The sequence below is a fragment of the Podarcis liolepis genome (genome assembly GCF_965112155.1).
Source record: "Podarcis liolepis genome assembly, chromosome: 17".
In the NCBI taxonomy this organism is placed as follows: Eukaryota; Metazoa; Chordata; class Lepidosauria; order Squamata; family Lacertidae; genus Podarcis; species Podarcis liolepis.
Window position 1 is genome coordinate 22,247,844 of NC_139571.1, and position 22,448 is coordinate 22,270,291.

Genomic DNA, 22,448 nt, shown 5'->3' on the forward strand with positions numbered 1-22,448 from the left:
AGACCATGTGGTGGGCTAGACTAGATTTTGAAAAAAAGTATGAATGAATTCCTATGCCCCACAAATAACCCAGAGATGCATTGTAAATAAAAGGACACACCTTACTCTTTTAAAAATATGCTGATTCCCAGACGGTCTGTGGGCTGGATTGAGAAGGTGATTGGGCCGCATCCGGCCCCTGGGCCTTAGGTTGCCTACCCCTGCTCTAGGCCACCCCTTACTGCAAGCATTTTGACTCTGTAGCACCTGCAACCTCCCTGTTCACATAGTTCATCTTATTATCCCTCTGCTTCTCACTGGAATTTGAGCGCTGCAGTACACCCCCAGTCCTTCCAGACTGCACAGATGACTGAAGAGGAACATGAGTTCTATCTGGAATGCACAAAGGTGGATATGTTGTGTTGAGCGCTGGCAAACAAGCAGTGGCAGGCAATAGTAGGAGGGGGTGAGACTGCATCAGTGAGCAGGTAGGCATTATTGAGGTTGGAAGGCCAAATGTGGATTTCGTGCTGCTGGCTTCCCATCCCTGCTCTAGGAGATCACTTGAGTAGTGAAAAAACTGCACTTTACTAGTTTGCATAGGGTTCCACATATGTGTGATGAATCCATTGCTGGTTAATTGAAATGCAAACCTTTCTTAAATAAACAAGGTACTGTTGGGAGATTTTTCTTCCCACCCTTGTCTAAGGATCAACTGATGGAAAGTGAATGGATTTCTATCCTCTCAGGAATGTTGAGGAAAGGAAGCATGCTTCCCCAATTTTTTGCTACAAAAATTTCTACAAAGTACGTCGGGCCCAGTGAATATCTGCTGTATTCTCCATAATAATAGGTCCATCTTATTTGTAAGCTGCCCCTGATCTGTAGTGATCAGGAAATCTTTGTGCTCCCATAGCTGTGCGGCTGCACATTTCTCTCTTGTTTAATATACTTGTTTCTTTTCTGCACTATTCAGAAAGATTAGACTTGTCAGTGAAGGGGAGGCATGCTGCTGTTTGTTATGAATTATCTTCCTTTCTGTCCTCTCGTTCTTCTAATTGAACTGGAAGTGCCCTTCACTCTCACGGTTCCTGGTAATCTTGAATATATACTATTTCAGAGGACCATTCTTACTTAGTCTTTCCTTTGCACACACATTGGGTGAGAGATCATTTGCTTCTTCCAGACTGAATCTGCAGGGGTATCTTTCTACATCTAGCATGCTGAGAGGTGTTGAGAGGGTTCTCTTTAAAGGGCCAACATGTTATTTAGGGGATGAAAAGATGATTTCCTGAAATTTTGATATGAAGCCATGATTGAGCTTCAGGTATTTTTCTGTAGCACAGTGCTTGATACAAAACCATAACAAATTCCAGCACTGCGCTAAAAAAAAGGGCAAGGGGTTGCATGGTGTTTTAGAGGATAAAATACTGTGTGCCCCAAACTTAGACTTTTGGAACGAGAACATACAAGGGCTGAATATGAGCATATGCTGTTTTGTGTACTTGGTTCCCACTGCTGTTAAAATGAGGACTAGTGTGGAAGAGAACCATTACTTTTTTACATGGAATACCAGGATGTGACTCATGAGTTACTCAAGTGTTACTCAAATGGTGTGGTTGTTGTCAAAATTGAAACAATGTTTAGATATACACATAAAAAATGTGAAGTATGAATGAAACAAGGATTTGAGTCATACAGGAACCTAGAACCAAGAATTGCCATTGAATATATATACTGCATGAGAGTATAAATTCTGGTGCATTATGTATAGAACCTGGTACATAATGTATTTGAACCTGCTGCATGTGGGTCAGGGTGCTATTAACTACACCAGTAAAACTGCTATTGTCGTCCTTTACCAGAAAACATACTGGTTTTTGGATGGGCTTTAAAGAGTCTGCAATTGGAGTTGGGTCAGAGAGATAGATTGGAGACGCTGCTGGTCTGTTGACCACCCTGTGGCCCATCAGCATCCCTGATCAAGCCGGCCAAGTTGGTCTGGGGTATTTTGGAAGGACCCCAGGACTTCAGTAGCCTTGTAGAGGCTGCTGTGCAGGCTCAAGGCTTTATTTATTTATTACATTTATATACTGCCCTTCTTCACAAAATCTTAGGGAGGTTTACAGAAAAAAATACAAAATAAAAGTAAACAATTAAAACAAAAACAACAAAACAATATGCCTCTGTGTCAGAAACTCAGATATCTAAGGTGGATGCCAAATGGCTCCTTAAACTGAGATTACAGTCACTAAAATGGAAAGTCTTGTTGCCATTTTGGGGTAAAATGGCTCTAAAGTCTTATTTTTCAAATGATAGACTGCCTGATTCTCAGTTAAACATCTGGCTAGTTCAGATGACAATCTTGAGCTAGGCTATGAACTTTGAGAACTTAAAGAAGAAAAGTCATTTGATCTACGGACAGTCCACTTATATATGGGCCTAGTCCAGCCTCTTTTTCGTAATGGTGACTGCTCCTGCTCAGGTTGCACAGGAAAAGAATTTTGGTTACAGAATTCATTCCGATTGTGCAGATAAAATATAACTGATAGAATTCCACAGGATCTGGTATTAGTGTGTGAAAACAGTCAAGACCCAAGGATCCTCAGACATGCACCTCCTGATCGTGATGTCAGGCACCATACTGGTTGCAAGTGGTTGATAACTAAGTGCAAAATGTGCCTGGTGTGTCTGGCGAATTTCAAACACCAGTTATAGTGTCTGAACCAAGATGGTAGAGCTGCTTTTGTTACACACTTTTTTTGCTCAGCTGAGTTGAATAAAGGTTTGGCAACATAAGTTCGGCATTTCCCTTGGTGTGCCCATAGCAGCAGCTTAAATTGTGGAAGTGGAGGTGGGGTTAAAGGAAGGACTGGACCTCTCTAACCCTTTCCATTTCCTCATCCAGGGGTAAGGAACCTGTGGCCAGGTGTTGTTGGACTCCCAACTCAGATCATCCCTGGCCATTGAATGCCAACAGCATATGGAGGGCCACAATTTACCCATCCGTGCCCTAGTATGTCAGACTCAGCAGGGGTTTATCTAGTCAGTATAGACACTATTTTCTCTCACTGGATAATTCTCAGGTTCAGGTGCAGTCCACCTTAGAACATGTGGCATTCTAGAAGCACAAGCCCAGCAGATGGGAGGCAACATATGTCTCAGTTCACCAGACTTACACTCTTACCTCTTTTTTATTTGTCTCCCTGGTGGTAGTGAAGATATAGGTCAGACTTTGCTGGGGACAGGATGCCTCCCCCTCATCCCTGCCTCCTCATCTGCCTATTTGGGCTTCTTTGATGCAGCATGGATCTTGACCTGTGGGTGTGCAGCCTTCCAGGCAAGAGGAGGGTGCATTTACAGAAATCTAGATGAATCCCTTAAAGCATCTTGGTCTTTTGCTGGCTTCCCACTAACTAGGATTTTTCCGACTGCTGACAATAACTAAATATTATGTTTGCGAAATCCTTGGCAAGTAATTTCCCTAGGATAGTACCTAATAATCATTGTACTATTTCCACTTCTCCTCCCCCCACTTCACATATGTTATGCCTCCTCACTCCTGAAACAAATGCCTATAATACTGATCATAAGTTTTTATTTTGTTTCACCAATATTACTAGATATTGTAGTATACCAGATTGTATTATGTGTTCAAAAAACATAGTCCTCTGCACATGTGCCTGTGGGTTCTTAGTCTCTTGTACAGTGTCACCCATCATTGTGAATATGAAACTTTGGATAGTTTGTAGGCAATCCAAAGCTTCATATTCACAATGATGGGTGACACTGTACAAGAGACTAAGAACCCACAGGTACCTGGGTAGTCTTGGGCAAGCTAGTAATTTGTGCATTACATTCCTATGTCTACTTGGAAGTAAGTTCTAATGTATTCAGTGTTTCTTATCCCAGGATTCAGATTCCCATGCATAGTATTCAGAACATGCATAGGAGATGGATGCATGCACGCACGCATGCGCACACACACACACACACAGAGCAATATATCACAATGTGTGCAAGGCTAGGCAATATCTGCTTTTTAACATCATGACAATTCACCAGCTAAACGCTACAATGTTAGCAGCTAAACCTCACAATATCACCACCTAAACAATGTTATTACCAGCTAAACATTGCAATATACCACAATGTTGGAAATAAGGATGGAACTATACGGAGGCAAACAGGACAATGTTCTGGCAACTGCTACTACTTAGGGGTCTAAAATGGATAAATGACAATATTGCCAATCATCGCGCACTCAGTTTCATCAGCAGGCAAGCAGATACTGTGATATATTGAAATATTGTGATGTTTAGCTGGTGATATATCACAATATTGAAAACCACTTATTGCCTTCCCTCTCCCTCTCTCCTCCCCCCCTCACAATTGACCACCTGAAAGAGCTCATGGGCCTGAATTTTAGATCACGTAACTTTTATAGTCAGTTAGATTTTTACTATTTTAGAATGTTTTGCAGTAACATTTCTGATTGTCTCTTCATTTTTAAACACCCCCCCCCCCCGTTTTTCTAATTGAAAACATTCTTTTATTGCCCAGGAAACAAGTTGCTTCAACATTTTTTGAGAGATGCGAATTATTGTTGTTTCTTTCCTTCATGGTGCTCCATTGCAGTAAAGAACTTTAAAAGAGAAACTAAAATAAAGTGATTCCTAATTGTAGTAGAGCCTCTATTCCTAGTGTCCTAATTTAGTAAATTTCTAGAAAAGCCAGATTAGCAGAAATTCCTAAACCTCAGAGATCTCTTAACCTGATTTGTTTTAATGTTAATTGATCCCTATGGAAAATATGTTTTCTTTCTTTAGTCACTTCTTTCCTCCAGTAAAATAAAAAACAAAATAAAACTTCTTGTTACATTTAAGAGTCTGGTCCAACTGGTATTTTGGTAGAGAAGAGGAAGTGCATATAATAGGCATCTCTTGAATACTTTTTTATGGCAACACGCCTATTCTATTGTTTACAATTTTCTTGAGTAACCCATTATTTTAATGATTGTTTTGGACTACTTTTAATGTTTCTGATGCTTTTATATTGCTGTAAATCACCCTGTTATTTTTTTGAGAAAGCAGTATATACGTACCTTTATAAATAAATGTGTTGGTGGTCCACAGACTCTGAGCTACAGTTGTAAAAGGAGTTGAAAGACTTGAGACTGAGTTTGGGTGAGCAAAAGAAGATGGGCAAAGGGAACTATACTTGTACAGAAAGTGCTTTGAATCCTGGCCTATGTCTTTGTGTAGGGAAACCCTTCCAGTAGCGATACATTGTCACACTTCTGGTTTTATTTTTCATATAAATTAGTTACATGTTCTCTAGGAATTATCTGTGTATTCCTCCAAACCAACAATTGTGATGGCCAGAATTAGTGGACCTGGTATTTACACCATGAACAAGACTTAACTGCACTTAAATATATCTGTATCTGCAGGATTGTACTCTAAAGCGTAGGGACTGTAGGAAGAAAATATAGAGTTGAATACAAACCATCAAGTTTAAATTTGAAAAACATTGCTTTTTTAGATTTAAAAACTACAATGGCATTAGGAAATGTAAATGATAAAACTAAACAATGAAAGCACTTTTAATATATTCTTCTGGTCATAGATGTAGGGGTGTATAATGAGTTTCTGTTCTTAACGTATCCTTTTTATTACACAACATTGATTTGTCATGTGACACATATATTTAAACAGAAGGTAGCAGATTTTGACATATTTACATGTATAGCTTTTTGTTCAAAGTAGTTGAGCTTTTCATAAGTTAGTAATAATACTGCTCTAAAGACCAAATGAATAGTATGGCTTCAATCTGTAACTTCTCAGTATCAACTGGTCCTGATCCAATTATCAGTATAGTTTGATTTAGCTAGTGTGAAGTATTTATTTATTTACATTTATTTTATATCAATCTATATCTATCTCCAGGTTATATATTGATGCAATTCTTTATACAGTGGTGCCCCGCAAGACGAATGCCTCGCAAGACGGAAAACTCGCTAGACGAAAGAGTTTTCCGTTTTGGAGGTGCTTCGCAAAACGAATCTCCTATGGGCTTGCTTCGCAAGACGACAATGTATTGCGAGTTCCTGCTGGTTTTTTTGCCCTCCCCCCTTTTTCTAAGCCGCTAAGCCGCTTATCAGCTGATCGGATCAGCAGATAAGCCCTAAAAGCAGCTAATAGCGCTAAGCCGCTTATCAGCTGATCCAATCAGCAGATAAGCCTCTAAAAGCCGCTAATAGCGCTAATCCGCTAATCCTTCAATGGGCTTGCTTCGCAAGACGAAAAAAACCGCTAGACGGAGAGAATCACAGAACGGATTCTTTTTGTCTTGCGAGGCACCACTGTATTTTAAGATACAAACTTTTGAACTAACATCTGCTGATTGCTTTTCTCCCTGGGTTTTGTTTTGGATAGCTTGAAGATGGACACACCTTATTTGATTATAATGTTGGACTGAATGATATAGTTCAGCTTTTGATACGCTCAGATTCTGATGCTCCTGCTTCTCCATCAACAAATGAAGATGGAAAGCCCAGTTCCTGTGGAGTTGTGAACTGTAAGAACAAATCCAAGCAAGGAGCAAACAGTGGATCATCTAATCAGCCATCCACATCAGCACGTTCGTTTCTTATTGATCCTGGCATTGGACGATACAAGGTATTTGTATTTTTGTAAATTTTGGACTGTATAATTGCACATATAAATTTTACTCTCATGACTGTTGTGAAGTAAAAAATGTTAAGTAAAGTTTGAGGTTTGTATATTGGATTTCTGTCTAAATTTAGTTGCCCCTCTTTCCAGGGGGATAAATTCCCACCCACCCCCAAGCCATTTGAAGGTATTATCCTCTACTCCTGGAAGCAATGTGGAACACAACAAAGGTGCTTTATAGTGTAACATTCTTTTTATATTATGACTGCACCTTATTTTTGATAATGTTATATCATTTCTCTTCTGTTTCAGAAGCATGCAAATTGAGTTTTCTTACACAATTTTACAGACTGTACTGCATGTGAGCCTATGTACTGGTTTGATTGGGCTGAAAATGTACAAGCCTTTTCACATGCCTCATTTAATATTCAGTTACCATAGAAATTTGCTGATACTGAACTACATACTGCTGCAGCTGGAATTCAGGCTTTGTTAATCGTTCAGTTCCTGGGCGCCTGTTACCAGGGCTCACACGTTGAACGTAATGGCTCACCTAAGGCCATAAATATACTGAGAACTATGCCAAAATAGCCTTGTTTTCTCCTTTAATTTGAGGTTCAGTGATCTAGTTTCTGGCTTGTGGGCTAGAGCCACCCCTTAAGATCCCAACTCGCTCACTTACCTGTTTTTCTGTCCCTGCCACAGTGGGGTTAAGGAAACTGGACACTGGCACAGCTGTAACCATACTCAGAAGGAACATGGTACAGGAGCATACAGACATGGAGATTCTGATCTCGGTGGTAGTGTAGCTTTAACAGGAAGCCACAAGACTGCTAATGAAAACATAGTTTAGCTATGTGTAGTTAAGTATTATTCTGCTGGGTTTGAGTCATTAAGACCTTTCATGGTCTTGATGCCTTCTCTGTCCTCATGGATCAATAGTTCAGTTATCCTGTCTTTCAGCTTCCTCCTTTCTAGCAGTACTGCCTCCCTCGAGTTTTCCTCCAATCCTCTCCTTTCATCAACTTTGTTCCTCACTGGTTTTTTCTGTAGGCCTTTTGTTGAAGTGAGACTAAGCTTAAATCATGGGTACTTTATGGGCCCATAGGCTCATTTGGAAAACTAATAAAGCTTTGTGGGCACCAAAAGAACCCATTTCACAGAAGAAAAACTAGTGATGTGCAGACACCCAAAACAAATCAGACAAAAAAGCAATCAACCCTCTGCCCTGGTTGCCCCAACCAAACAATAAAAAGTGTTTCTGTTGTCCCTTGCTTCCAAAAGAAGGGAGTCTTGCTGGGCACCAAGAGGATTGTCTGAGGGTGCCATGGTACCTGTGAGCATCAAGATGGGGACTGATATTCAAAATGACTTACCTATTTTCCTCTTTAGAATAGTGAAGCAAAACTGTCACCAGCGTTGGTGGCTTTCAGTGTAGTGAAGGATCATATAAATAGATATGGGTTGGCCGTTTAAACTGTACTTATAGTCTGTTTGATGTGCACAGCTAAACGTAACATTCCAGTTAATATGAAAAAAATAATGCTACTGTGTGCTACAAGGTGTATTATAATTGGCCAGTCTGTAGTTGCAGTAGATTTTATTTGCCAAAGCAGAGAGAATACAGGAAAATCAGGCAAAAAGCAGGAATAAACAAAGGTTAGAAAGCTTCTGTAACCTTAGTGAATAGTTATGTTGAAGGAGAGAATAGTAATTTAAAACAAGAGCTGCTCTGTTTACATCTGTAGTTTATTTGTGTTGAAATGATTTTCTGACAAAATGTAGAATATTCTGTTTAGTTTTAAGAATGTAAAGGTAAAGTGAATTTAACTAATGCAGTTGCATTGTAGTTGGGGATCCACAGCATTATTAATTCTGTACTTTTTCAGCATATCATTCACTAAATGTCAAATTTCTTTCTAGATAAATGAACTTGTGGATGCCCGAGATGTTACTATTGGATCCTGGTTTGAAGCTCATATACAGAACGTAACTCAAGCAACAAAAGGACATAAAAATGGAAAAGCACAAGGAAAGAGTGGCAGTAATTACAAAAGGACTAATGGAAACCTAAACCAAGATCACTCTAGAGAAAATGCAAATAATTTGGACAATACACCTTCTACATCTTACTCAGATTATATGGACACTGAAGAAGATACTGTTTATCATATCAAGTATGATGAGTAAGTGCTGCTGATATTATTATGAGGACACCATGTGCGTTTATATGGTTGGTATAAGCTAAGAATTTTCACAAGAAATTGAAATCCTTAAGAAAACAAGTTCACATTTCAAGTTCAAAAGAAAAAGGATTTTACAAACCATAAAACATTTCTGTTTGATATAATGCATTTCCTGGGAGCAGCATGATTTATTTTGAGAGCTTGGCTGAAATACTAATTGTAGTTCTTTTGAGAAACCCAGACTTTCGCAGGATGTGGATCCATAAATTAGCCTTGCAATAGTGTTTTATAGTACTTTGTATATACAATCAGAGCATAACTCTTAAAAAATTATCTGGAATTACTAAACAAAACTGAATGGGTTTACTATTAATAAGTGAAGAAATGTATAGGAATACAGTTTTGTCAGTACATTATTTACTTAAACCCTGTTAGCTTTTCCTGTAGGAAGTATTTTGGAGAGACAGATGAGTTCACTGTTAACTGCTTATTGATGTGAAGAGCATAGTAATGGGGTCTCAACCCATCTTCCAGAGTAGGACAAACACCAAATCCCTTAGCCACAACTGTCACTAAATATACACACAGAAACCTTTGGCCAACTGGAAGTATGTGTTTTTTGATTGGTACTCTGTGTGTGTGTATGTGTGAGAGAGAAACTGACAGGGAGAGAGAGGTGGGGATATTTTGCTTCTACTCCTTGATCCCTGGTTATCCTGATTCAAAATGACTCAGTAACTGTGTGGCCTTGGTCATGTTTCTGTCAAAATCCAATGCACATCTTCAGCCTGAGCAGGATCTGACTCCTGTAGATAAAAGGATATTGTTGTGAGATGATTGATTTGTTTCTTTTATGTATTTTGCATGAAGGCATGTTTTCTGTTGTCAGGAGGGAGAAAGAAATATTTAATATATTATTGTTGTTATTATTAAAGTTTGTATACTGCCCTTTATCCGTAGATCTCAGGGTGGGGTGGTTCACAACATAAAATTACAATGTGTTACGGTTGCTAGTATTGTAAAAATACAAGCATATAATAATATGCTAGTATTAGCAGTAGGTAGGGGACCTCCTGCCTGTGCTGAGATCTCAGTTCTGTTGTTTTTAATCTTATATGGCCAGTGTTATCTTTCTGCAGTTAACCTAATACAGATGTTATAGGGTACCTAACAATATCAGCTATTTGTACGTTCATAATTGAAAATGAAATACTGGTTCATTTGATAATGAGCATTGGCTTTAGTACAGTACTTTTTGTTTTGTAAAGGAGTAGGCCAAGATGCATGTGTGTAACTTGAGTCTAATCATATTTCTTAATTGATTAAGGAAGTAGCATCAGAATAAACCCTTTGTATGGATAAAAGGTCTATTCAGGTGCCACTTTCTTAAGCTGGTTAAGAAACTTTTTTCAGGTCTTGCCCGTGAAGTTCATCTCCAGATGGTACATTTTGCTTAGACTGAATGGGCTGCTTTTGCACATCATATCAAACCTTAGTTTAGTAAAATCTGCTCATACAGGAACAAGTTCCTGTCTCCCTGATGGCTTGTTTTAACCCATCATTGTTAAGATTAATCTTGGTTATGCATCTGGATGATGTAATAAGTTGTTCTTAATCAAAAGTGGAAGTGAAATCTTGGCTGGGTGGAAGGAGGTGACCTAATCAAATTCAGACTGCAGCTCATTCCTGCTCATGCATAGTGCCGTAAACTGTGATTTGGCTTGATGTGTAGATGCAAGCATAGTGTAGGTGAGTATCTTATTTTTGTTGCTTGGGGCTCTTTTGCTTCAGTTTTCACTGAGCCTATAACCTAACATATGTCTTATTTAAAATGCCACACTTGTAGAGTGAAAGTCCTTGTACTGGTTTGGCATATTGCTTGATTTGCCTCTTTGAGGAGCACTGAGGGGATGCTTGTCTTGCTTGTACTTCATTAGGGCTTTGGGTATGGGGGGTAGTGCTGGCACCTACTTTTGCTGATAACCCTATGAATCTGTGGACCAAGAGTGGTCCCTATTTCCATGCTAGGAACCACGGACACAGATCAGACTCCTCCATTGCACTGTGTTTTGCACTATTTTGAAGGGTTGAGTTTTGAAGTGTTCCTCATAAGTGGCTTCCAAGTTGTTCGGAAAAGGGAATTGAAAACACTATTAGGTTTTGCCAGCCTCTGATCCCCCATGCCTCCAAGAAAAGGAAGTAGCACCATGCTGATTCATTGTCTTTACCTAATGATTAGGGATCAAGCCTTGGTTTCTAGCATTCCTGTGCTAAGTGCTTCTTAACTGGCTTCAGTGTTGGTTTAAGTTTTGTATGTGATTGCATGTGTGCTGTTACTAGCAGAATCTATTAGACAGGGTGGATTGGGTTGGACAATACGCAGCTTTCCATTAGCAGTGTCAAAAGCCAGAATAAACACAGCTCAGCTGTAATTGCTTACCTACCGTCTTCTTGAACTTACCTAAAAAACAAGGAAAAACAAAAAGTGAGTCAGGAAGTTGTAAGAACTTAGTAAAATCTGACACTGCAAGTTCACTTTATTTTAGATAGCTTCTAAGTTTTCATGGCACTTTGTAAGTAGTTGTCTTATTCTCAAAAATCTGATAAATGATGAAAAATTGTTTTTGGACAAGAATATTAATTGTGTGAATAATTGTTGCCTATGTGTTGTATGGGTTGCACAATCATCATTAACGGCACAGGTTGTATTTCTTCAGCAGCGACTGTAATTGCTAAGCAGAGCCATATTTCTCATAAGAATGACAGAGAGACTGGACTAAGAAGCTGTTTTGGTTCCTGTGATGCAATGCTGATAGTTACAGCTATCCTTATCTCTGTTGAAGGATCCTTGACAATCTCTTTCTGGCCATATTTCCATGATCTTTCTGGGCACAGACATGCTCACTTTCATGAGCCACAACTCTTGGTCATACTAGCATCTTGATAACTCATACTCAACATTGTCAGACTGAACCTTGGAGCCTTCAGTGGAGCATGTTGTAGGGGATCCCAATCTTACCTCTTTGTATGAAGATCACTTTCATATGAAATAAGTGCAGAGAATGGCCCAATATCTGGGATTGAAATATGCACTTCCTCAGGTGAATGTTACTAGCTATTCTTTTAATAGCTAAAAATTCCTGAAACAAGCTCTTGTTCATTTTACAGTACTTGGAAAGCAGTTTTAGTGAAGGGGCTGTTTCTTTCGTTTTAACCTATTGACTCACTTGCTGAGGCATACCAACATGGAGGGAAGCTAGGTTTTCTGGATAGAAAATTATAGTCTACAATTTTCTTATCTTTGTGAAGGCTAGGTACCAATGCTTTCAATGGGACAACCCCATGCTTTATCTTGATCACACTCCAGATGACAAGAAAAATCTGGCTCATGTGTTTCAGGCTGATGCACTTCACTTTACTAAGGAACAAACACTACATGTTACAATGATGATTGGGATTCAAAGGATGTGGTGAGTACTATTGCTGTTTGCCAATAAGCCAAGTCTTACTCTACTTCACTGCTTCCATAGAGTATGGCCAGCACAGAGCACCTGTCCTTTAGTGAAGTTTGTTTTAGTATCTAGAAGGATGGTAGCTTAGAAAGGACTCAAGGGGGCCAAAATTACAGCTTGGTTTCTTGAAATCTCACCCCAGTCTACCTATTCATCTAATACCATTCATGCCATTGCTCTCTGGAAACTATCGTCTTCTATATCTTCGACTGGAGAATATGCATCCCGGAAATTCTGCACTGATGCACTGCATCGGAATTATTGGTGCTCTCAACCAGAGTTTTCAGCTAGTACAAGGACAATTGGATGACTATATAAATGAACCCTTTGGCTGCTGTTTCTCTTCACCTCACCATCTTGTTCAGCCTTCAGTAAGCCCCCAATGGAGATTGTCTGTACTCTCCCTGTATCCTCCCTCTTTAGGAAGAAGTTGATACAGATGAAAGTGGAGCAATTAAGGGTCAAGTATCTCAGAGTCATCTAAGCTCTACTTTCTATACTTTAACATGCCAGAGAAGAACAGAAGACTTTGACAGAACCTTGAATTTTGTGGTGTCAACTTCTTTATAAGAAAGTCCCAAGAAATTCCAGATGATCCATCTTTGCATATATTCTTCCCTGCCTCACAGATAGTTTGGATTTCGTGTATAGATCTAAATTTCTGTATTTCCGTTGAACGGCAACACACCTCCAGTTTGCAAACAGACCGGTTCCTTTTCAATATTGAGTTTTAGCTTTCAGCTTTCCCACCAAATCAAGGGTATATCCTAATTTATCACCCTCATTGTAGCTTACTGTGATTGTGGATGGATTATGGTCTTGATTTCTGCAAGCAACTGGCTTCCAGTAGGAAACTGTGCAACAATGAGGAACTACATCCGATAGTCATTTTGTTAACATAGGGAGAAAGGTATCATTCATATCAAATCACTTTTTTTACGTTCATGAAGGCTGCCGTTGTACTTAGAGGCATTTGTGTAAATATACGTGGTGATTACTCAAAGAATCTACAGTGAAATTTCAGATTCAGTGGTTTAAGGCAGATATAATAAATCACTTATGTGATTTTAAATAATGATAATATAGTATACAAAATAAAGTCAATAAAACAATGCGAAAAGTGTTCACCTGAAAGAAAAAGAAAAAAATCACTGAAACCACAGAAAACACTCGCTCCCTGAACACACAGTGAACATCTACAGCCACCAAAGGCCCGATCATTCAATAATAAAACTGTATTTTCCTGATGTTAGAAAGATGACAAAGAAATGAGTCCATCATTGTGGTGGTGGGGGGGGAGAGGCTTCCTCTGCCAGTGATGTTCTGCTAGCTCTGTCCTTTTGCCTTTCTTATAGCACATAGCTCAGGGCATACAGAACATCACAACACAATACAACACAAACCTCCTTCAGCCACTATACAGTGGTACCTCGCAAGACGAATGCCTCGCAAGACAAAAAACTCGCTAGATGAAAGGGTTTTTTGTTTTTTGAGCTGCTTCGCAAGACGATTTTCCCTATGGGCTTGCTTCGCAAGACGGAAACGTCTTGCAAGTTTGTTTCCTTTTGCTTAACACTGTTAATACAGTTGCGACTTGACTTCAAGGAGCAACTCATAGAACGCAGTGTGGTAGCCTTTTTTGAGGTTTTTAAGGACTTTGGTGATTTTTGAAGCTTTTCCAAAACTTTCCCGACACCGTGCTTCGCAAGACGAAAAAAATCGCAAGACGACAAAACTCGCGGAACGAATTAATTTCGTCTTGCGAGGCAGTACTGTACCTGCTTGAAAGATATAGCTCTCACCCCTAGAAGGTCAGGTGGTAAGAGAAATCAAAGGAGCTTCTTCTGGTATCTTGCGTAAATGTGGGTTCAGGCAGTATATATGGTAGGCCATATTTTCTTTCATGGAATAGTTTTTTTTCTAGTTATTTGCTTTTAATAAGCAGTGGTTGTGATAGTAACCTATATTGTTTGTGTGTGAATATAGATATAAAGTTTTATTATCCGTTAGATGCTATTCAAATTTTAAGATATGCAGAAATATTATTCATCTTTAAATTGTTGTGTTCTGGTAAGAGTTTGCATTTGGAGGCATTGCCATCTTAGGAAAGATCCTTATGCGCAGCAGTGGGCTTCCTGAATGAAATGGTGTACAAGGCAGATGGTTTGCACTTTCAGCTTTGACATTGCTAATCAACCGTATTTGTGTGTGCTGTGAATTAGGACATCCCCTTCTCTGACACATGAGCTTCATTGTTAAAACCGACAACACCCACCATCTTTTCAATGGGACTTACAACAACCCGTGTGTTAAAGGTGGTATTTATCTCCCCCCCCCCTCCCCTTTTGAATAACACCATTGCCTATGTAGGAGCACTTCCAGAGGGGAAGCTTGAACATGCAAGCCTGTTTCAAAGCACAAACTTCCCTTGTCAGATTGTGCTTGCTTGATAAGACTGTCCTTGTTTAATATTTTGGTCCAAAATGATCAGTTTAGCTTGAGGGAAGGGAAATAAAGTGAACTGTGAACAGATATGAGTCAGTTGTGGATTCCATGAATCAATTAAATGGACTTGTTTTAGGTGTAAATTAGGGAGTCAGGAAAGGATGAAATGATTTTATAATAGACCTTAAATTTAGGATAGATTTGTTGTATGTTCATATAGGGTTAATACTTTTATCTGAGCCACATTCTAGGGATGTATAAATACAGCCTGTGGTCAAGGAAAACTGGGAGTCTTTCTTCATGGGCAACCAATTGCTAAGAAAGGTTTCCATAGAGATGGAAGATCACGTGAGAGTTCTGCTATGCTAGCATTAATATTTAAAATTAGAAGCAGGTTTGGTAGGGTTAAGCTTTCACAGAGTCAATCATCTATTGAGCATTTTATTTTTTAAAGACTTGCTCTTACATTTGTTGGATCCCCCCCCATATTAATATTTTATTAGAGATACTTATATAGTAAAATCTTGATTCTTGTAGAAACTAAAGTTATTAAAGACACGAGTTATTATTTCAAATGCATCAGGTGCACTCACAGTCTATCAAAATAAATGAGAAAGACCCTATTATTTTCAATAGATTGTGAATTGCAGCTATTACTTAAGTTAACATTGCAAAGCTAGTATATGTATAGGTCTACAATATATATGTAACTGAAAAGTGCATTGTTAGTTTAAGATTATGTTAAGATTGTAACGATTAAACTATATAAGGGCAATATACTGATTAGAAAATAATGGGCTTGCTTCATTTTTGGCTGTTTTTAACAAAATTGCTTCATCTTTGGTGAAAATGAAATGAGACTCTCCTTTTGTTTCTTTGTCTGATTTTGCTCTATTTCGTGTACTGCAGTGCTGTATTATACTGCTACAGTTTAAATCATATAGCTGTGAATGCTGCACTGCTCTGCTATAGTTAAAATGCTCCATTTAGTGGTGGATTAGTAAACCTATTGAAATAAAGGGATTTGACTTCAGTGGGTCCACACTGAGGGTGATTTAGTTGGATATCACCCATTGTTTATAGGCAGGTGTTCTGGAAATATTTGAAACTGAATGTGTAATACTGTTTGCATTGAAGGTGTACAGGTGGCTTTTTATTTTCTGAATCTCTAACAGACAAAGAAATGAATTTCCTATCTTCAGAGCTGTAGAGAATTGGAACAATAGAGGAGTGATATAGTAGATTATTCCTCTTAGAAACCAGAGAGAATATGGCTGAAGCTAGGGTGTCTAGAGGTCTGTAATCTGCACAACTCTGTGTCCTTCCCCATAGCTATAGGAGGGGTCACAAATGTGACCCCTGCCAGATGTTACTGGACCACAGCTTCTGTTGTACCTGACCATTGGCCATGCTGACTGCAGCTGAGTGGGGCTGGGAGTCCAACAAAATCTGGGGGGCACCATGTTTTTTTGCTCCTGGCCACAGTCGCTGTTTCCTTAGCTCTCTTATGTCTTTTGCTGTGCAAATCTCTGTATTTCTTTCCCCTGACTAAAATTTTCAAATTGTACAAAACCCCATATTTGTTCTTGAATTAGGTTGAATGGTAAATGTATCCCCTCTTGCATAATTTCTTTTGATAATAATACACTTTAAACATAGAATGACAATTCCTCCATTATAAGCCGCCTTTTTTTAACCACCACAAGAATTTTGCAGCCCAGTCATATGCATGTCTGCTCAATAGTATGCCCTGTTGAGTTCAATGGAATTGGGGTATGTATAGGATTTCAGCCTAAGCCTTACTTGAGAGTAAGACTCATTGCTAATAGGGCTTACTGCTGAGTAGACAAGCAGAATGTTTGCGTCATGAGTCTGCCTTCTAATTTGTAGCCTTGCTCACAAACCAGTGTTTGATGGTCAGAGAAAGCTTAGATTCACTCTCATAGTCAGATGTCTTCTCTGTTAAAGTAAAGCAAGAGGATCATGTCTACAAAACAGGCATAAAAACAGTAGTGGTGGCACTTCACAGACCTGATAACTGGTTCCTACTCTTGCCTCTCTCCCTGGCGGTCCTTTCCTCTTCAGATCACTTCAGTTCTCTTATATACCAGCCATCACATCTTTCACCCAGCTTCCATTAACCTTCCAACTTCATACCACACTTATCAACTCTAGTGCCAACATAACCTAGCTACTTGTGTCCTAGTACACACACTCATGAATCCCTAGCTCTCACACCAGCTATGTCTTCTATAGTACAATTACTAAAGCTTTCCCATTTTTGAATCTTCATTTCTCAGATTGAAGACTCCAATGAATATATTATTCTCTCCAATTACTACAGTCTCAATTCCTGGAAGTTTCGTAACTTCCTGGCTTGGTTAAAATGTACCATTTTTCATTCTTCAAACCATGGATTGAAAATGAGTTCTGTGCTTGTGTGCTCCTTTTCCTAGCACTGTTGGCTTCATGAATAAATTCCTGGCTTGGGTATGTTACAGGCATACCCAAACCTATGGTTTGTGTGTGCCCTACAAAACAAGATCACAGACTTGTGTTTTGATGTTTGTTTTCCAGTCCTGGTTTGGAGGGACAAATGATTCCTGTATTGCAGGTATTTGGACTCGATAATCCTTGGGGTTCCTTCCAACTCTACAATTCCATGATTCTATGGTTCAAAAATAGTTTGTGGAATTGACTTTAATGGCAAAAAATAATGGTTTACCAAAACCCAAGCTATTACTCATTAACCTAAGTGTGTGGGGATGGAGTGGTTAGGAAGGTGCACAAAAAAATATTGCTTGTTTTTAACTTCAAATAAGGCTTCAGACTATTGAAAATGTTTACATTTGTACTATCCTCCCACTACCTCACCTTGAGATTTGGGGTATATGTCAAACCAAGTTTACATAATTTTCCCCCTCTGTAAATTAGTTTCAGTTATTGTATGACTGTAGATGCTGATCAACTGTGTAGCACTTCTTTGAGTTTTTAAAACAAGAATTTTTGTGGATTCTTTACAAATAATAATTTGTATAGTAAACCTGCAACATGGGGAGTTTCGTACTTGGGATCATGCCTAAAGCCAAAATCATGTTGAAATGCCTTGGGTTCAATGGCAAGTGGGACTGCATGTCTTCACACACACACCCCCAAAAAATTATGCCCCCTTTTAATTATTTTATTATTTTTTGGCCATGTGCATAAGTTGTGGGCTTACTGTACTTTTAAGATATGACTGTGTAAATGATGTGTTGCATACCTTTCACCATGCTAGTAGGAAAGGAAAAAGTGAAATTATTCTTTGCAGAACTAATGAACTCTTTTTTTTTCTTTCTATTTTACGTTTGTGATTTTTATGGTGAACTTCATTGCCAGTGTCATGGGGCAGCCCTAGATGTTTTGGCACCTGAGGCAAAATCCTATTGCACCCCTGCAATAGGATAGGAGTCTTGAGGCTCTGCAAGGGCTTCCTCTCAAGTGAGAGTAATGGGCGAGGTCTCCCCTCCCTGCACTGAGGCTTTGCAAGAAGCCCTTGCTGAATCTCACTGCTGGGTTGGTGGGGGAAGGTGATTTTTTGGGTTTGATCCTGCCTTTTGGTCTTACATTACTACTGCTACAGTTTCTTAAATTGCCATAAGAGCTTGGTGCTCCTCATATAATTTTGCACTTCCGATTGCTGGATCTTGTCTTTCTGTCTAACTGCAATACTAAGAAAATGAGGCTAGTTTACATTTTAAATAACTTCTACTTTAACCACTTGAAATGGGATATAGTTTTTTGGGGAGACACATCTTTTATACTAGGGGTGTGGAACTGAGTCTGCTTGGTGGGCCAGATCTTTATCTTCTATAACTTTCACACAGCACATTTGTCAAGTGGGCATCACAATGACATCAGGTGATGGGGTGCTTTGAAGTCCTGAAAATGGTCGGTGCACTAGGCTTGCAAAGAGCCCTGCACAGTGCTTTGAAGTGCCACCAATCAGTTGATTGTTAGTGCTTCAGTTGATTGACTGGCTTCAGAGTTCCCCCTGGGGAATTCAGTAGTGCAGCCAATTCTAGGGCGCTTGAAGTGAGTTCCTATCAGCTGATAAACACTTACTTCAAGCTCTGCTTTCTGCATTGGTTGGCTGGCCATGGATTTCCCCAAGGCAACTCAAAGCATTTCCCAAGGGGAGTCCCCTTGGTAGTGCAGCCAGTCCTAGCTGATTGGTGGCAAGAGCATTCTTGCCTTGTCAGTGCACTACTGGGAATGCACTTGAAAGCTCCCGATTGTGTATTAGCAGCCATGTCTCCATCCACACCTCTCCTGAGGTGTTAGGTATGGGGTGAATGGGTATGGTTTGGGGTAAATGCCTGGTAGGCCAAATTGGGACCCATGCCAAGCCTGCACCCACCCTTCCATTTCCTCTGGTGGGTTGGGAGTACCTCCAGAACAGTACTGAAGATGACATAGAAACTTGAAGTGGGAATCGCCTCCTCTTCCAATGACAGAGGTTTCTGCTGGGTCTAAAACCTTTCAGCAAATGAAATGGCACAATTAGATCCAACTTCAGCTGTAGCTGGTGTATTTCCTTTAATCTGTGATGTGGCTGATTCTCTCCTAACATTTGGTTTGTTTATTTCTTTAAGGTATCCAGAGAGTGGCATCGTAGAAATGTCCGTGCGTAATCTACGACCACGAGCAAGAACTATTTTGAAGTGGAATGAATTATGTGTGGGTGATTTGGTGATGGTTAACTACAATGTAGAGAGTCCGGAAGAGAGGGGATTCTGGTTTGATGCAGAAATAACCTCTCTGAGAGAGATTTCAAGGACTAACAAAGAAGTTTATGCCAAAATTTTGCTGGGGTAAGATTTTATTGGTTAATTTTGTCTTTGAGGAACCCTTTTAATGGAGATTCATCTTAGACATACTGAAAATTTGTATGTTTCATATATTTCAGCAGTGATCTTTTGAAAATTAAAATTTGCCACATACTTGAAATTATTATGATGAAATACAATATTTTATTTGCAGGTTGCAGTTATATTTGCATAACTGTATTTCAAAATAGCACACTTCTAATAAAGTGATCTGGAAGGTGGCATTCCAGTCACAACATTTTATTTTTTCAGATTTACTTAATAATGTTGCTTGGTGTATATCTTCTTGCTTGCATCTTCTACCCTGTGTATAAAAATGGGTTGGTTGGGTCTTTGTGTAACCTGCCTCTCAATGAACAACTAATTTCAGAGAACTCAACAGAATACACTTTAGTTCTGAAAAGTGCTTTTTTTTCTAGAAAAAAGGTGTTGTACTGACCATGAAGTTGTTGCAGTAAGTGTCACACTTTTAACCACTCCTTTTTTTTCTAGAAAGAAAAGGTGCCAGTACTGCGTACGCTTGAGTACCCCCAGAAGTTAGAATTAGCACTTAAGTGCTTTTGGTCCATTTCTAGTTAATTCTGTGTTAAATCAAAGAACTGTGATAATGAATATTTAGTAAATAAGGAAGAAATCAGGAACAATAGGGATAAAATAACTAGAATGTTAGACTGTTCCTATTATTCAATCATATTTTGCCGAATACCAGCACCCACCTACATAATTTTGGTGTGAAGATAGTCTATTTTACTTAACAATGTGTTTCATTTTACTGTAAAGTTAAATATAACTGAAATTAATTTCATATCTGTCATAATACTGACAGAAATATTCTTTCAAGAGGGACTGATCTTACATTCCCTGTATTTCAACTTTCTGCCCTTAAATCTTCAACCTTCTGGCCTCTGATGTTTTTTTTGCTGACCTTGAAAAGGCTCTTTCACAGTAACTATGGCAACTGCCAAATTAATTAGTTTCTTGTAGTGAGAATTGGTCTAAATATGGATCTCCTGCCAGAGGATTAAAAACTCATAATTCTCTTGACTGTCTTAGATTCAGTATTTTTATTATTTCTGACTTCTGTTTAGAATACTTGTTGTCATCTTTATTTGATAGGTTTAATGGTACTTACTACCTGTTCCTTGATTTGGTAGTTTAATTTTGAGCACATCTGTGTGTAGAATAAAGTTTATTTCAGATTTTTATTTTTTCAAAAATGATGAGATGAGGAGGTAATACAAAGATGTAAGAAATAAAGGGTGGTTGTATTAGACGGTCTCAAGTCTGTTTTCTGTGCTTCAAGCATAGTTAACCACAAGTAAAATGTCTGCTGGGTTGCGCTTTCAAATTGCCAGCCTTGCTCTACAAGGATACAAAGAAAGTGCGCAGAAGGACTTATTCACTCTTGTCCGTTTCCCTCTCAAATGTAAGCCATTTTCTTTTTGTTTAGTATGTCTGCCTTCCCGAAGCGTAAAGCAGGCTTGGCTTCTGAAATGAGCAAGACAAAATTGCAGCCAAGAAAGAGAAACTGCCCCATCGCACAAGAATTTGCTGGATTTTGAAACACGGCAGTGTTCTGTTCAGTGTGGATGGCTGCCAGCATAGATGCCCCTCCTCCTTTTCTCCTTGACGATTGAACAGTTCTTTCCCCCTGTAACAAGACTGTTTCCAGAGCCAAGGCAAATCATTGCTTCTTTGGTTTTTCTTCCCCTCCCATTCTGCTTATTGCAGCAGTGCTCAATAAGCCTGTGGTATGAAACATTTTGGCAGATTTTCCATCCTCACAATGGTGGCAGGGGAAACTTAAACAAATGCCAGTAAACTGAAAATCAAGGAGCCTGCCCTATTACCAGAAGGAGGAGTGAGAATAAGCACAAAAACTGACGACACTGAAAAGCAGTAGTCTTTAAGCACTCTCTTTCCATTTGTGCATTAATAGACAAGCTGAGCATCTTTTTGAATATAACAAGCCCACAATGTGGGCACATTTAACTTGTGTGCATTCAGCTTGGCAATTAAAAATTAAAAAGGGGGTGGGCATCCAGGGGAAAAGACTTTGGCAGTTTCACCTGCCATTGAACCCAATGTGTTTTGACTACATGCAATTTCAGCTTTCGGCGCTATCCCCGGAACATAACCCTCAGTATAATAAAGAAGTGCTTAGTCTTCTCAAGTTCTTCCAACAGTCTTCAGTGAGAGATTTTCTTTTTTTCCTGGTAGTTGTCTCCATAAAGCCAAAGCTCTAATAAATAGCATTTAATAAATGGTGATTCAAATGAAAATAGTGCTAAATAGAAGATCATGATAAATGATAGTAAAACTCAGAGTGTATTTATAAAATTTCAACTGACATGGGTGGTTTGAAGTAGCAGTTATCTCAGTTGGCCAATGCTATAATTGGAATTGGAGAAACTGAGCTCAAAACTTTTATGCTTTAATTTTCAGCGGTCCAGAAGATGTCATAAATGATTGCAAACTCCTTTTTATAGAGGAAATATACAAGATTGAAAAGCCAGGAGCGTATCCACTGACATTTGCAGATGGAGAGTTCAAAAGTAGGCATATTCTATTATTTATACAATTTTCTGTTCTTTATACAGTATTTTCAAAATTGTCACTTATAAAAGTTGTCAAAGAGCTTTTTCAAATTGTGGAAGTAATAACACTTTGTTTCCAGAATCGTTATGTGGGTAGATATGCAGACTGTGCCAGTTCATGGAAATAGATTTATGTTGTGGTTATCTTTGTTGTTGTTTATTAGACAAAAACACCTGTCTCAGTTAT

General features: G+C 38.9%; 1 protein-coding gene across 1 annotated transcript in view; it reads left to right on the forward strand.

Moving 5' to 3' along the window:
• The window catches only part of UHRF2 (ubiquitin like with PHD and ring finger domains 2), a 45,733-nt gene that overhangs the window by 3,135 nt on the left and 20,150 nt on the right, over positions 1-22,448 (forward strand). Inside the window, exons 2-5 of the mRNA XM_083482256.1 lie at positions 6,417-6,659; positions 8,577-8,839; positions 19,431-19,649; positions 22,110-22,219. Coding sequence (XP_083338382.1) covers positions 6,417-6,659; positions 8,577-8,839; positions 19,431-19,649; positions 22,110-22,219 — 835 coding nt within the window. The remainder of the gene's footprint in view (positions 1-6,416; positions 6,660-8,576; positions 8,840-19,430; positions 19,650-22,109; positions 22,220-22,448) is intronic.